We start from the raw sequence: 17,606 nt of genomic DNA, 5'->3' as shown, positions 1-17,606 counted from the left end.
TATCATGAATACTCCCTCCATATATATTTGAAAAAAAGTACATGTATCTTTCAAATTACCATTTAATTGTTAATATTCTCCCTAAAGTATTAATTGTGTCAATATCTTCCCTCAAATTAACAAAAAATGTCAATGTCCTTCAAAGACCAACAAAAAAACAAAAAGACAAAAATGACTCTAAATTTTTTTAAATACGACAAAAATAACCTTATAAATTCGAGAAAAAAAAACTACAACTAAAAAGAAATAAAAAATAAAACTAAAAAAATAATTTTAAAAAAACAAGTTAAAAAAATAAAGGAAAAAAGAAAAAAAAAAGAAAAAGAAAAATAATAACTGAAAATTAAAAAAACAATTCAAAAAATAAAAAAAACATAACAAACGAAAAAAGAGAAGAAAAACCAGTTTTTTATTCAATTAAAAAAAGAAAAAGAAAGTTTTTTTTTTTTAAAAAAAAAAAAACCAAAACCAAAAACAAAATACATGTAAAGATAAAAACAATTTTTTTTTTAAAAAAAAGAACGAAAAAAAAATATTTTTGTATAAATTTTTGTAAACTTATATTTTTATTTTATTTTAATATTTTTATGAAGGGTATTTTTGTCATTAGGGGATATTGACAAAATTAGTAGTTTAGGAGTGGACATTGACAAAATTGGTAGTTTTGGGAGAACACTAATAATGAGATGGTAGTTTGAAGGGGTTATTATACATAATCACTCCACGCATTCACATATTCAGTCGTCGCTATATTGCGCGCCTTAATTTGACAATACTTGTTCTTCTTCTTTTTTTTTTTTAAAAAAATATTTGTGTTCCTAGGCTTCTCTAATATTTTTGTGTAAGAGATAATGCATTTTTTTTTTTTGGGCAAAATGTTTGTATACTATAATTTAGGGTTGGCAATTCGAGTTATCGTGTCGGGTTTGGGTCAACATGTTTGACCCGCCAACCCGAACCCGACGCGATTAAGTTAACGGGTCATGTAGGGTTGACACAACCCGACTGTTTTTTAAAGATTTTTTAAATGATTTTTGAAATTTGATAATAATAATAAGAAAAAGGGTTAAATACTTTTTTGGTACCTAAGTTTTGGAAACTTTATTTTTTTGTACCTGAGTTTCAATTCGTATCACATATGGTACTTCAATTTTGGGAAAAGACTGAATTGGTACCTCAGTTAAGCTTTCCGTCCAAAAACTAACGGCCCGCCACATGATGTTGACATGTGGCACTATATAAAAAAATTAAAAATCTTTAAAAATTAATTAAAAAATAATAAAATTAATTTTTTTTTTTGAAAAAATAGAAAAACAAGGGGGTGGCGCCGGTGTGAAAAAAAGAAACAAGATCGGTGGCCCTTGGGAGTGGCTCGGCTACCCCCAAGAGCCACAGAGATGGTTCGACCACCTTCAGACCAGTCGGTCTGGAAGGTCAAAGCCTAAGCATTGATAGTTCGTAAAATTATTTACGAAACGGTTGACAGTTTAAGAAGTCAAACTATAATTTTCCCTAATAATAATGAAAAAAGGAGCTCCAATGAGCATCAATTTGGTTAGCATAGACATTATACGTACGTAAGTTTTGTGTCAAGGATTGGAAATATTTCGAAGCGGCTTCAATCCATTTGTATTTGGCACCTTTCAAATAGATAACTCCTACGAAAATTTTCGAGGAAATGTCCAAGAAGATGGCAAGCAGGTTAATTTATTAAATTTATACGCATTCAAAATGCAAGTTAGAATCAGTATTAAATTTATATTTATTCTGATTGTATTTCATCTTTGGTTATTTAGAGCTTTTGCCCTAGTTTTCTTTTTTATGATACGATTTTTTTTTTTTTTTTTTGAACAAAGAGTACCTGCATTCAGATAAAAAGGGGACCCAAAGGTCTGATTGCAGTGGTTAAGGTGTACAAAGACTCCCAAAACACAAAATCAGAACTAATTTTTGATTGGGAGCAAACTACCTAAGAACATCCAAAGATTACATGAACATACATTGGAAGCTACTCTTAACAAATAAGCATCGCTACTAAAAATAAAAGAGGGCTAATTTACCCTGAAAAGCGAAAAAGTCTAATAATATCCGAGCATCAAAGAGGTAGCCTGCGGATCTAACCAAAGAAAAAAAAAACGGGCAAAAGATCTGGCATCAACAGAACATGTGAAAAAGATTGCACAGCCAGAAAAAACACCACGCCAATGACATGGAAGATGGCCGAAAAGCTGCAAATCGCCGGAAAAGCGGCGCGTGATGCTAAAGAGCAAAAGCTCCCTGGCATGTGATGACCACGGGCAGAGCTCCAACAACTGACACAACTGATGCTTCTGGCAGCAGGAGCAAAGGATGACGGGGAACGCGGTTGGGTGGCGCGTGTCTAGCAGAAGTCGGTGGAAGTACGTAAATCTGGCTTCAAAAATCAAAGAAAAAGACAATGAAAATCCGGCCAAAAACATACCATCGACGACATGAAAAGCCAGCCGCTCCCCCAAACCAGATGTTTTGAGTTGAGCCTTCTTGCCTAAACCAAAAGAAAGAAACAAAAAAACACAAACAGAAACCACCATAGCTCACAGGGATAGGGGAAGATCAGCCACCACCGGATCTACAGGGGGAACAAAAACTCTATAACCCTAATGGTTAGGAGAAACCTAACCTCCACTAGTAAACACCAAGTAGGGACAAAAACACTCCATAACCCTACAAAGTTAGGAGGTAATTAACCACCATCGGGAGAGCCTCCCTCCCTCGGCAAAGCAACACTCATGGAAGGCTATGAGAGAAGAGAGCTTTTTTAGAGAGGAGGCGGCTATGTTTATATGATATGAATGAAATTAGTACTACTTCTCAAAAAAAAAAAAAAAAAAATCCACGTTAGAATCATATACCCTATTAAAAAAAAAAATGTATGTGATTTTTATACATATTGTAACATATGTTAATTCAGCAAATTAAATTGAAAACCCCAAACCCTGTTAGAAAGAAAATTTCATGAGGAAACTTCACTGAGCTCCGGTCATCGCTTTTGCAAATATTCCTTAAATTTCAAAAACTTTCAATTTAGTATATTCGTCTTTTAATTTGTTTTCAATTTTACTCATTCGTTAGGATTTTCCATTAAATCCTATCGAAATTTCCAAAATACCATTGTTTTGTGTTTTTTTTTTTTTTTAAAAAAATATTTTTTTAAAGATTTGTATTTTTGCAAATTCTATTAAATCTTAAACAACGCCTAAATCCTTACATTTTTTTTCCCTAATAGAGAATGATATTTTGAGAATTTTGACACATATCCATTAAGATTTAACAAAAAATCCTAACGATGGAATAAATTAAAAAAACTAAAAGATAGATATACTAAATTGAGAGTTTTTAAAGTACTTTAAGAGAGTAATTACAAATGTGATGAAAATTTAGTGGGCTTAAGTGAAATCTTTGTTACAATAATGCTCTTATTTTGAAATTTCATTTATTCAAATCAGCAAAAATAATTGTAATAACTCTTGCATATTAGACCTTTGAACTTTGTGCTAATTATGCTCCTAATTATTTTGTAGGATTAGTTTGGCTTATGTGCTATAATTTTTTCAACCTTATTGATTTGGCTAATGCCCTTCTCTCCCATTTCCTTCTTCGTCATTGTTGGCAGCCTCCACCCAAGTTTGCCAAAAGTCATTGTGCGCTAGCGCTAGAGGTCACCTGACACTTGCCGTTGTGGTGGTTGTCGTTGGCTTCGCCATTGATTTTTCATATGAGCCAAATGTCAAAAAAATGTTGTCAACTAAAATAATTTCGGTGGAAGTATTTTTCAACAAAAAATATTTTATGTCGAAACAAATTGAGCCATAGTTAACAAAAATTGAAAATGACATTAGGAAAAAAAAAATAAAAAAGAAGATGAAGAAGAAGAAGAAAGAAAGAAAGTGACCTTATTGGACAAGGCAAGGCATGCCAGAATTTTGGGGGGGGGGGGGGGGGGGGGGGGGGGGGGGAAGCATGCAATATGCGCCTTAAAAAAGCACGCACTACAAAAAATTTTGTTTTTAGTCACTTGCAGTTAGCCACATGTATGGGGGTCATACACATGGCTAACTGTTAGCCACGTGCATTTAGCTACGTGGGTTATACGTAGTGAATCCGGTTGTTACTAAATGCAATTTTAGCCACGTGTCCTTTTATATATGTGGCTATTTAGCCACGTGCCACCCCCAGTGGCTAAATGCAATTTTATTATCTAAAAAATAGGCAATTATAGCCATGTGTAATTAAAGCCAAGTGACTAAAACTTTTGTTTCTTTTTTTTTTTTTTTAAAAAAAAAGAGAAAAAAAAAAGAACAGAAATTTCTGTTCTGTTTTTCTTTTTTCTTCTCCCAATCCGGCGTACATCCAGGCCTTCCTTTTTTCTTCTCCCAATCCAGCGTACATCCACGCCGGGACCGGCGATCACCCAGTCGCCGGATTCGAACCCATCAAACAAAAAATACAAAAACCCAAAATGGGAAAAAATTCAATAAATCAAAACAACAACAATCCTGTCACCGGAAATCAAACCAGAAAAAAAAAAAAAAAAAAACCAATTCGCCGGCCATTAAACCTAAACAACAAAAACCTAGTCGCCCACTCAACCACTCGCCGGAAATCATCAAATCGAAACAAAAAAAACCCAAAATCAGATTCAAAATCTAGCCGGTGAGCATGAGTCGGCCGGATCTCCTCCCTCTCTGAGAGTTAGTCGATCTCGATCTATACCTCTTCAGCCGTGATCCTCCGGACTCCAACTCCATCGTCGACCACGGATCTATCTCAGAATTGCTTCGGCTCTCCGACCGGTCTCCCTTTTCCATCTCCCTCTGTGTGAAGAAAAGGAAAAAAAAAAAAAAAAGGAGAAGAAGGAACGGCGAGCGTGGGAAAAAGGGAAAGAAGAAAAAGAAAAACCGAACACCAAAAAACCGGTGAGCGTGAGTCGGCCGGATCTCCTCCATCTCTGAGAGTCGGTCGACCACAAGATCTACCTCTCGGGCCGTGACCCTTCGGACTCCAGCTCTGTCGCCGACCACGGGTTTTTCTCAGAATCTCTCTCTCCAGCTCTCTCGGTCTCCCTCTTCCTTCTCCCTCTCTGTGACTCTATGTGAAGAAAATGAAGAAAAAAAGGAGAAGAAGAAACGACGAGTGTGGGAAAAAGGGAAAGAAGGAAGAAAATATAACAAAATGAAAAAAGAATAGTTAAAAAAGGGGGCGGGGGAACTAATAAAAAAAAGGGGGAAAATTGAAAAAAAAGTAAGAAGGAGAGAGATAAAGAGGAGGGAAATTAGAAATGGGTTGGAGGGAAGATTTATCAATTAATGATAGATTAGCCACGTGGCCAATAAATAAGTGGCTAAAATTCTAAATCTTAAAATAAATTAAAATAATTTTAATAAATTAGCCATGTGGCTTATGTGCCATGCGGCCAATTGGCCACGTGGCACATAAGCCACACGACTAAAATTTTACATATAAATAAAAAATAAAATTAGCCATGTGACTTATGTAATTGGCCACGTGCACATAAGCTACATGGCTAAAATTTTAAACCTAAAATTTTTTTAGGAAAAATTTTAGCCACGTGGCTTCTCAAACACGTGGCTAATTAGCAACTTGGTAAAAATTCAAGTGGTTAATTACCTACACAAATCATTTAGCCATGTGGTATATTATCCAAATGGCTAAATCGCCATGTGGCTAAAAGCAATGTTTTTTTGTAGTGACGTGACCCTCAATTAGCTTTTGCTAATTATAGTGTGTTTCTAGTTGCAAGATTTTGTGTAATCGATCTAATTTGTTTTATGTACCATAAAAACGTACCGAAGGAGTAATTTGTGTACTAATCATGTGTAGTGGGAAGCAAATATGATTGCCCATGTTTTAGGATAAAGTTTTTTTTTCTCTTTTTTTTTTTTTTTAAAAAAATAAAAATAAAAATAAAAATCAATTATTAGATTTGTAGGATACATACTTTCAAAGAATGTGATTCTAATTCAATCGATGTCTTTTTTTTAAAATTTTTTTTTTTTTCAACTAGTGTACATTTTCGTACATTAGGTATGCAAATCAATTATTGAATTTGTGAGACATTTGCAAAATGAACATGTATTAGGTCTTTTTAGAGAATGCGATTCTCATATACCTAAAAACACATATTGATTAAATAAACTTAATTAAAAAAATTTATTTTAATCTAAATGAAAAGAGGTCATGGGAATATATTGAAAGATTATTGCATAAAGTGAGTGAAATTCTCAATATCTTTCTCTGCAGTATACATGTCTTTATATAGACAATGATTTTACATGGAAAGAATAATGAGTAACATATTTCCTAATATAGAGGATCAATTGATTTTCTTCAATTCATGAATGGCCTTTACTGTCTGATTGATTGCTGCATATATTTGCCTTATGTGATCGTTTGCCAGCAGTGGAGTCTTTCTTAATATGGCTTTGATATCACATCTGTCATGGGCTGATTTTCTTGATCTGCGATGGTCTGGATGATTGCTTAATTATCGGTAGCTCTATATGAAAGGGAGTGATCTGTTGGTTGGCGTGGAAGGAAGGTTGCAGCATGATGAGCTGCAACCTTCTCGTTTGGAGGACATTGGTTTATTTGGTTAACATCTCCCCTCAAGCGAATGGGAGGGGGACAAACCATGAGCTTATCATGGAGAAGTTGAAAACAAGAGGAAGTCAGTCCCTTGGTGAATATATCCGTGGGTAAATCACAAGTGGAGAAAAAAGCAAGGCTGATGTCTTTGTTCAAAACCTTTTCCCGAATAAAGTGATAGTCAACCTCGATATGCTTGGTCCATGCATGATAGATAGGATTGGAGGCTAGCCCCATTGCACGAAGGTTGTCACACCGAATAACATGAGGGATGGTGAGGGGGAGACTGAGATCCTTAAGTAACATGCAGATCCAGTAAAGCTCAGTAGTAGCCATTGCCATAGCCCTGTATTCGGCTTCAGTGTTGGATCGGGTCACAACAAACTGCTTTTTAGCGCACCAAGAAACAAGGAAAGGACCCAGAAAAACACCAAAGCCCGTGGTGGACCGACGATCATCAGGATCACCAGTCCAATCGGAGTCGCAGTAGGCTTGTAGAGCAAGGGAGCCCTTGGTATAGAATAAGCCATGGTCAACTGAGCCTTTGAGATAACGGAGAACACGTTTGAGAGCGGTCCAATGAGTGAAGGTAGGGGAGTGAAGGTGCTGGTAGAGCTGATTCACCGAGTAGGTGATTTCAGGACAAGTGAGACAACAATACTGTAGACCACCAACAAGTTGCCTGAACTCGATGACATTGTCAATTGGAGTACCATCCAGAGAGGACAACTTGGAGCCAGTGATGCATGGGGAACGAGAGGCCTTGGCACCCACCATGCGGGCTTTGTGCAGCAAGTCAAGGATATATTTGGGCTGCCTTAAATGAATGGAAGTGGTTGCACGTTGCACTTGGATGCCCAGAAAATAGTTAAGTTCTCCAAGGTCTTTGAGTGCAAAGTCTGTCCGTAGCTTGGCAAGGAGCGAAGTGATGACAATTTCATGAGTACCTGTTATCAAGATGTCATCAACATAAATCAAGATAAACAAGTGAACAGCCCCCTGTTTAAACAGAAATAGAGATGTGTCAACCAGCGACTGAGTGAATCCAAATTCTAAAAGGGAATCTGAGAGACGGTTGAACCAAGCACGGGGTGCTTGCTTTAAGCCATAAAGGGCTTTGTTGAGCTTGCACACATGATGGGGGAACTCAGGATGCACAAAGCCCTGAGGTTGAGTCATATAGACGTCTTCCTGCAAATTCCCGTGAAGAAAGGCGTTGAAAATATCCAATTGACGAACGATTTAGTTGAAGTGGACAGCATGCACAAGGACAATCTGAACTGTGGATGGCTTGATAATCGGACTGAATATCTTTGTGTAATCGAGGCTAAAACGCTGATCAAAGCCTTTGGCGACCTGCCGCGCTTTGTTGCGCTCAATGGACCCATCCGGCTTTTGCTTGAGTATATAAACCCACTTGTTGTGAAAGGCATGGCGACCAGCAGGTAGGGGACAAGGAGACTAGGTGTTTTGAGCCAGGAGAGCATCAAACTCCTGATTCATGGCTTCACCGCATGCAGGAGACTTGGATGCTTCAGAGAAGCAAGACGGTTCAGAAATAAGAGTGTTGTACATGGCTCGGAGAGGGTGTCTGGTTGAGTAAAAGAGCTGAAAGTCTGCATACTGCTTGGGCCAAAGGGAGCCAGTCTTAGAGCAGGTCACCATTTGATGAGGGGCAAGTACTGATGGGACTGTCGTAGAGGATGAAGTTGTTGGAACCACCTGCAAACCAGAAACTGAAGCAGTAGATATTGTGTTAGGAGAGCCAGATTCAGAGCAAGCAGGTGGAAGAGGTGAATTATGGGGAGAGGCAGGACACAGCGCAGGTAGACTTAAGGATGAGGAACCTGGAAGTGGAGGGGCAGGAATTATTGGGAGAGTATCAGGCATTTGGATGATGACAAGAGGTGCTTCAGGTAATCAAAGTTGGGGAGGAGGAAGGAGTGACCGATGTTGGGCAGAGAACAATGTTTCATCAAAGATCACACTGCAAGATAGATAGACACAATGAGTAACCGGATCAATACAGCGATAGCCCTTATGATGAGAGCTAAAGCCAATGAAGACACATATTTGCTTTTAAAGGCAAGTTTGTGGGGGTAGATATGGACGAAAGAGAGGATAGGCAGCACAGCTAAAAACCCAAAACAACGAGTAATCAGGGGGGCATTGAAAGAATTTTGAGAATGGGGAATCATTAGATAGTAAGGGAGTTGGTAGTCGGTTTATAAGATGGGTAGAGTGTAGGATAGCATCAACCCAAAAGACATCAGGAAGATGGGACTAAGCAAGGAGTGACAAGGCCATTTCCATTAAGTGGCGATGTTTTCTCGGCCAAGCCATTTTGTTGAGCAGTGTGAGGGTAAGAACAGCGATGTAAAATGCCATGCAGATTAAAGAAATCAAAGAAAACTTTTGAAACAAATTCGCCTCCATTATCAGATTGAAATTGTTTTATTCGAGTACAAAGCTGATTCTCAACTAAAGCTTTAAACTTAACAAAAGAAAGAAAAACATCAGACTTTTGGACGAGGGGATAAACCCAACAAAAACGACTAAAATCATCGATAAACACTACATAGTAGCGACAACCGCCAAGAGACACGGTAGGAGATGTCCAAACATCAGAGTGAACTAACTCCAGAGGTGACGTTGTAACTCGAGTGGAGGGAGTAAACAGCAACTGCTTGGATTTCCCATACTAACAGAATTCACAAACTGAACGCTTATTGGGACGAGAGGAAACTGGAAGGTGAGTGGTACGTATAACACGAGAGACAATAGCAAGTGCTATGTGACCCAACCAAGCATGGCAGGTATCAAATGAAGCAGACACACCAAGCAAGGCAACGTAGGATCTGGCTTTGTTGAGAGAACAGCTTCGAAGATTTATTGTATAAAGGTCATTGATGCTGGGACCTTCAAGGATTGTTTTGCCCGCCAGATTGGCCTTAATAAGAAAGTGAGTACCGGTTAGAATAAATAAGCAATCGTTGTCAAGACAAAAACGATTAATGGAAAATAAATTTGCAGCCACATTAGGATAATGAGCGACACGGGTGAGAAGAAATTTTGAGCGAGGAGTGCGAAGAAAAGTGGAACTTGTGTTAATTCTGAGGTTAACGTATATTACTCTTATTTTACTTGTGATTAGAACCTGAAAGTGGAATGCACGCAATACTAGAGCGAGTGGGACTTGTCCGCTACGCATACATAGGGCAATTGATTTTATTTTTACCACTGGTTTTGTGGCTAATCTGCGTTTTGCATATTACTAAACAATGGGCCTTTAGTTTCAACCAAGAGAAAGCTACGGGCCTGTGAGTTTGACGACAATTTGACCTGCTTCTAAAAGATTTCAACTTTCCCTCTTCACTCTTCAGTCAATTCAAAAATAAAAAATAAAAAGAAGAAATCTTCAATCACAAAATAGTCTCCGACTCTGACAACTCACAAGTGTTAGCTACCCCTGCCCTTCTGTTTTTCAGACGGTCGAACTTACGACGGATCACTTATAAAATAAAAGAAAGAATTACTCGAAACCGTCAATTTTGAGAAGTTTTTGATACCTAAGTCAATAAAAAAATTCAAATAAAAATGGAATAAAGAATGAGAGAAGCGAGAATCTAGCACTTTAATAATTACCAGGAGATGTGTGTCCCTTTTTATGGGAGATTTTACTCGATCGGATGCTTCTTTGGATGTCTGCCATGTAACGGACTTATAGTTTTACGATATTGTTCAATTATTTCTTATGCAGCAGGAGTTGCTTTGCATGGAGTAAGCATGTGCAGTTATTTTAATTTCATCTATTAGTGGACTATTTGAGTGGTACGTGTCACGCCTTTTTTTTGTGTCAACATTACCTTTCATTGTCTTAAGAATCTAGTACAGTTATATAGTACTGTTGAAACGTATAAAGAAACAACTTCAAGATCCATAGTTTCCCCGGTTAAATTGAAGACATTCTTTTGGCAAATTATTTAGTCAATGACAGGACACAGAGAATGTGGGTCATTTGTTTGAAAATTGATCGTCGAGATCGACTACTGTATTAAAATTGATCGGCCAATTAAACAAACAGATAAACTATCAATACACCAAACAACTAAAGACTGCAGTTGGTTTTCCAAAGACATCATCGTAAATGACTATGAATTAAGAGCTAAGAAGCACGTTCCCAAACGATTTTACAATTTTGTGACCGTTCACGGAGCTCTGTCAACTGTTTACAAACCTTCTCTTGGCTCTCTAAGGGCATTGGAAAAAGCATAGGGCAAGTTATAACTATTTTGTCCAATACAATTGCATTCTCGAGCAAAATCTTTACAGCAGAAAGCTCCTTCTCACCTCCACAATACTCAGCAACTTCAACGCACTTGAGGTGTGACAAGAAACATGGAGGCACTGGATTCAATACCCCATCAACTTTCTCACGACTGATCCCCTAAAATATAATTGCAAATTAAATGTTGTTATCCTTCATGGTAAATCAACAATAAGATAGAACAGATACAAGATAGTAGACATTGTAAATCAGAAGAGCTTACCCCAGAAAATTTCAAAGTCTTAAGACAAGGAGATTTTTGCAATAACGTCAATAGTGCTGCACAATCAAGATCTACTGACGTTCCAAGGAACTCCAAATCCACCAGGTTATTGAACATAGGCATACGAGATATGAGTTCTGTTGTATATATCATAGCCTAACCACGGGATAAAGCAATGCATCATAATTAAAATACTTCCAGGAACAAATCAAATAAAATTAACATGTTATAAAAGCATGTTGGGATCATCGTGGAGCATGATTAATAATTATGAGAGGAGCAATGAGAAGAATAAATTAGAATTAAACAAAAACATAATCAGCAATTTCCAATCACTTGATCACTAATGTAGGTAGAAAGTCATTTGGATTTAGTAGTAAGAGAAGACAAAACTAAACATTGATAGTGTACAAAACTAAACCCTAATTTGAAGTACTATTTAGTTTAATTATGCATATAGTACAATATGTAAATTAGGTTAGGTTTTTTTTTTTTTTTTTTTTTTTTTTTTTTTTTTTTATATATATATATACTTAAGAAAAGAAGGAGTTTTTTAAAAAAAATAAAAAATAAAAAATGAATGAACAGAAAACAATTTTTTTTTTTTTTTTTTTTTTTTTTTTTTTTTTTTTTTATGTAGTAAATATTTCTAGGGGAAAAAAATAATAATATCATTTGGCCACGTGTTCTTTATACACGTGGCAAAATATGGACACGTGTAAAATACACGCGTCCATTTGGACACGTGTATTTTTACACGTGTCCATCCTGATGCGTATATAAAATACAAGTGTCCAATTGGACGCGTGTATTTTTACACGCGTGTATTAATACACGAGTCTATATACACACGTGTAAAAATACACGTGTCCATATAGACACGTGTATAATATGGACACGTGTATTAAATACACACGTCTATATGGACGCGTGTATTTAAGCCGTGTATACTACTAGCCACGTGTCATAATGACACGTGGCTAGTTGGACGCATGTCCACAGTGACTTGTACTGTAGACACGCGGCTAATTGTCGATTTTTTAGTAGTGATAACACACAGCCTAAGAGGAACATAAACGACATATAGAAACTTTCATCATTCAAATGGAAACCATCAGAGTAGCACTTATCCAAAGGCTTTCCAAATGCTATACAGATACTAACCCCATTTGGTTTTTACTTTCTAAAAGAAATAAAAAAAACAAAAAGAATCAATTAATTTATGAATTGCATATACTCTCCTTTCATATATTTATTAAGTCAAGTATTGCATGATTATATGTTAGCTTTGACCACTTGATTTTGTGAGCATATATATATATAAAATAAAAAAATACAAAAACGAGAATACCCATAACTAAAGTAATTAACTTAAAAAACGAATGGTTAAATCACCAAACTACAACCTCCTTTGAAATTGAATGGAAACCAAAATGAAGAACCTAATTGTTCTTTGAAGTTGGCAAAGAATTACAGGATCTTTTGTAGGAGTGACACTTGTTACAAGGGAGTGAAACACCTTGGAAAATATTTCAAGTGAGATCATGATACACGTAGGGAGACCGGCCACAGTAAGTCTAGGGTTGTAAATGAATTAGTCCGTTCGACAACCCGCTCGTTTAAACTCGATCCGAACTCGATTCATGATTACATAAACCCGCTCGATTATTAAGTGATACATGTCTAACTCACTCGATTAAAGAAGACTAGCTTGTATAAAGCTTAATTTGACTTGTTTGTCCGACTTGATTAAGGCTCACTAGCTTAGCTTGTATACACACATATGTTTATATGTATATACATATACGAACTTGGTATTAACTAACATATTAAGTTATTAATTAGTTGGTTAATATATACTAACTTAATATTACTCGGTAACTAACTAATTATATAACCATAGTTAAATAGTTAACTATAATCTATAGATCACTTTGATAAAAAATAAAATAATAATAATAATAAAAAGTATATATTAAATAAGCATAGTATATACTTAGTAACTAACTATACTAAGTAAACATGATAACTAGTTAGTTCATAAAATATAACTATATATATATAAACAACTATATGACACATCATACATAGTTAACAATAGTCATATACTATACTTATCCCATAGTTAATTAGTTATATATAGTATACTAGACATGCTACTTTCATCCCATTATACATAAACTATAGATTCTACTCTCTAGTTATATATAATAACATATTGTTAATTAGTTACCTATAGACTATAGTTATATACCATATTGTATAATGTGCCTAATATAGTTGCATATTATATTTTTATACTATAGATTTTTTGGGGTGGCTGATCCACCCCTCATGGGGTGGTTCATCCACCTTTCACTCTTTATTTATTTAATTAATATTTTGATAGTTTTTAATCTTTTTAATTTGTTTAATTTAAGGGTATTTGATGTAAATTTTGTTAGGGTAATTACCTTTTCCCTCCATCAACTATCAGCCATTGTCAACATGCCCCATGAACTGACACCTCGACCAAAAGAGAGCATCCAACTATCAATTTTACACACTTTGCCCCATTCCATCAAGGAATTCCGTTAACTTGGACGGAATATTCCATTTTTGGGCGTTAATTTTGGTTTAAAGACCAAAATGCCCTTCAACAGTAATTAATAAAAAAAAATATTAAAATTAATATGTTTAAAAAAGTTGAGGGCATTTATGTCTTTTTACGAATTAAATTGACGGAAGGGGGCAAAGTGTGTAAAGTTGGTAGTTAGATGCTTTCTTTTGGTCGAGGTGTCAGTTCATGGGGACATGTTGACAATGGCTGGTAGTTGATGGGAGAAAAAGGTAAATACCCCAATTTTGTTTCTAAACTTAGGGTATTTGCGTCATTTCAATTTTTTAATGAGTTTGACTAATGGAATGGGGTTCTTCATAAGTAAATGGTAGTTCGAGGTAGCCAAAGTATCAAGAGTATCAGTTTATAAGGGCATGTTGAAAATGTGTAGTAGTTCATGGAGGCAAAAGGTAATTACCCTAAAAATTTAATAGCCTAACTCAAACTCGACTTGAGCCAAGCTTATTGAGTACCCAATTCATCTCAAATGGCATTCTCAACAAGCTCGAGCTCGCCCGAGCATCCAACAAGCCGAGCTTGAACGCACATATTTCATACTACATTTATGGAAGCAATGCAAAGCAGGGCTTAATTTTTCCACCATTATGTTGATATGTTACAGTAAAATTTGAACTTACAAATTAAAGAGAGAAACAGGCGTACCTTAACCAGCGCACAAGGAAGTGTTAAAAACTCTACGTTGGAGAGCCCTTTAAGAAGCTTATACATGCAATGAGCAATTTGTTTTGATGGATCAGGGTAAGTGGAAATCCATGCCTTTTCCAATGAGAATGACTTATATAAGCGATAGTTGCTGAATACACCAAAGTAATAAAATTCTTTGAGACTCTCTGCAAAAATCATAACCTGACAAACATCCCCATTTCTCGAATTTTGTCTCCTAAATTCCTGTATGCGCAGAGAATGAAGCTTGGGAGCAGAAATATTCACAACTTTGAGATCCCCCCAGCTGCAGTCTAATATATCCAACTTTTCAAGGACTGGTGTACCAGAAAACAGCTGCTGGGTTAAGTACTTATCCAAAAACGTTACACGTTTGATTGTCAAGATCTTTAGATTTGAGAAGCAAATTGTTCTCATAGCAGGCAAGGATCCATCAAAAACCAGATTGGGAATAGAAGCCCACAGGTATTCCCACCTTTTAGAAAGTAGGCTTGTCCTACCAGCGTCTTTTGTTGGAAGAAGGGAAAGAATGTCTAGAAGAACCTCCTTAGGTAAGTTACTTAGGCATTTGCCGTTCCCATCAATGTCTTGTTCTTCATTCAGTTTCTGCTTCTTTTGGTGATTTTGAATACGTGAATTTGCTTCCATAATTCAGATGGTTCCCTGATACATCCAAATACTTTTATATAAAAGGCTATTTCAGCTAAACACAGTTGATAATAGTAGCAAGGGAATTATTTTCAGCTACAAACAAGCACCCAATTATTTACTTTTTTTTTTTTTCTTACTTTTTCCTCATTTTGTGGAAATTTTGAGCAGTCAAAATTACTTTGATGCGTGCGCAAAAACGTACCTTTAGTTTTTCTACCGGAACTCCAACATAAAATTCTTTAAATTTAAATACTAAACATTATTTCTAATGAGTAATTCAGATATTGTAATATGATAAATCTAAAACACTAGCTAAAGTACTAGGAATGTAATAAAAGCACATAAGCAAAGTACTGGAGGATCATAGAAACAAGGGTTGGATGATTTGATGTAGGACGAGTAAATGACATTTATTCTTGTCTCGTCCTGCATCATGATTACTACTCAGGCAATTGGTGAAAACTAAACGACGGCGTTTCTCGTGGATGGATTGGTGTTTCCGTTGCGGGGAAGGGAAGGAGAACCCAAAAAGGGAAAATATATATTGATAGGATCCAAGGGATTGTGTCAAGAGCTAGAAATCAGGGAATAGAACAAGTAAATAAGAAAACCAAGAAGGGGATGATCACTTTGAGGGGATCATCTGGCTGTAAAAGTCTATGGACAATGATGGACCTTTCCCTTCCAATGTTGAACACATGTTTGGTCAAAGTTGCCACGCGTGAGGGAACGTATTAAAGTGTCCCACATCGCCAAGAGATACATGATCTGGAGACTTTATAAGCCATGAACACTTATTCTCTCTTAAAGCGTCTTTTGAGATTGAGTAAGAGAGTTCATGACTTATAAAGTCTCCAGGTCATGTATCTCTTGGCGATGTGGGACATTCTAACACACCCCTCGCGTGTGGCAATTTTGACCAAACACATGTTCAATATCGAAAGGAAAAGGTCCATCATCGTCCAAAGAACCCGCTCCTGATACCATGTAAAAGTCTATGGGCCTTAATCGGGTGTCTATGACTTATAAAGTCTCCAGATCATGTATCTTTTGGCGATGTGAGACACTTTATCACTGGCCTCCAATATTTGCTTCAAGCAAAGGTAATTTTCCTTAATGAATTAGGGTCCGTTTGTATTTGCGATTTTAAAAAGTGCGATTTAAAATCACGATTTTAAAATGTGCGATCTGAAAAAAGTGATTTTTAAAAACGCAGCTAAGCGTTTGGCAAAATCGCAGTTTAGTATTTAAAATCGTAAATTAACCTTTAAAAATCTGCGTTTTCAAAAAAGCACCATCTTATCTGCGATTTGAAAAAGTAGATTTTCTGCATTTTCAAATCGCAATTTTTAAAAACGCAGTTCCCAAATTATTTATGTTATGCGATTTGGTTTAAAATCACACTTATTGTCTACGAAATCGCAATCTCAAACGCACCCTTAGCCATACGGCATCTATATCTTTTTATAGCAGAAAATCAAGTTAAATATGGAAATAAGAAATCAATCGTAGTAATGAAGACAAACGTGATTTATTCGCAAGAAAATAATTTCTAAAATGAAATTAACGGCGTAAGGACCGAGCCAAAAGGGAAGAATTAATCGAGAATCCTATCAAATATTTGGTGTTTTTGAGTCATGGAAGGGAAGGGGTCCTAGGGAAGAGACAGCGAGGAAGGGGTTTTTGCAATTGGGTGCAAGGACGGCTGAGATTAATTGAGGTTTCAGAGATTAAAAGGTTGAGACTTGAGATTCAAAAGTTCAAGAAACTTGCGTTGAAGAAGAAAAGACACCAAAGAAAAGACAAAAAAACATTAATTGTTGCAGAGAAAATCAACCAAACAAATTAAAGAAAGAGAATCTGATTTCCAATCACTGAAAACAAAACACAGAGAGTGAGAGAGATGATCAACGATAGAAAAAGGGATGAGAGAGACCTGCACCGGTTGGTGAGAGCCGTTTTCTTATTCACTCCAAAGCCCAAACAACGAAATAGTAACCTACATTAATTGTCACCCCTTTTATAATTATCAGCTAAACTTCAAAAATTAAATTGCACTCTTCTTTATGATTTTTCATTAATTTTTGTTAAAATTTTCAAAATATTCATAATTTTTTTAATATATATATATAAAGAGTAAATTGGATAAACTTCACTTAACCCCATGAATTGTCACCACTTTTGCAACGTTTTTCCTAAAGTTCAATTACTTTCAAATTAGTATATTCATCTTTCAATTGTTTGCAATGTTACTCATTCGTTAGGATTCTTCATTAACTCTTAATTGAGAGGTGTTAAAATTTTCAAAATACCTCCATTTGTTTTAGGAAAAAGAGAGAGAGAGAGAGAAAATTGCAAAGATTAAGGAGTTGGTCATGATTTAATAGTATTTGTAAAAATACACATGCCTCAATCTTTGCAAATTTTTTAATATATATATAATTTAAACGGGGTATTTTGAAAAAATTTATGAGATT

At 35.9% G+C, this 17,606-nt stretch overlaps 1 protein-coding gene across 1 annotated transcript; it reads right to left on the bottom strand.

The window, feature by feature from the left end:
* Window positions 1-10,810: 10,810 nt before the first annotated feature.
* LOC133868181 (putative FBD-associated F-box protein At5g56430) lies at window positions 10,811-15,126 on the bottom strand. Its single transcript, XM_062305004.1, has 4 exons — window positions 14,458-15,126; window positions 14,268-14,351; window positions 11,196-11,351; window positions 10,811-11,092 (listed from the first exon to the last, which is right to left on the bottom strand). Exons 1-4 carry the CDS (start codon window positions 15,124-15,126, stop codon window positions 10,811-10,813), a joined length of 1,191 nt encoding a protein of 396 aa, XP_062160988.1.
* Between the last annotated feature and the right edge of the window lie 2,480 nt (window positions 15,127-17,606).

The sequence above is a fragment of the Alnus glutinosa genome, chromosome 5, assembly GCF_958979055.1.
Source record: "Alnus glutinosa chromosome 5, dhAlnGlut1.1, whole genome shotgun sequence".
Classification (NCBI taxonomy): Eukaryota; Viridiplantae; Streptophyta; class Magnoliopsida; order Fagales; family Betulaceae; genus Alnus; species Alnus glutinosa.
Note: the sequence above shows the minus strand (reverse complement) of the source record. Positions and strands in the feature narration are given on the sequence as shown.

What these genes read in the sequence shown, in the direction of transcription:
- LOC133868181 (XM_062305004.1), bottom strand. Translation starts at nt 15,126, where the DNA reads ATGGAAGCAAATTCACGTATTCAAAATCACCAAAAGAAGCAGAAACTG. An exon ending in TTCCTTGTGCGCTGGTTAAG is followed by an intron (nt 14,352 to 14,457) that starts GTACGCCTGTTT and finishes CCATAAATGTAG; the next exon opens with TATGAAATATGTGCGTTCAA. An exon ending in AGACTTTGAAATTTTCTGGG is followed by an intron (nt 11,093 to 11,195) that starts GTAAGCTCTTCT and finishes ATTATATTTTAG; the next exon opens with GGGATCAGTCGTGAGAAAGT.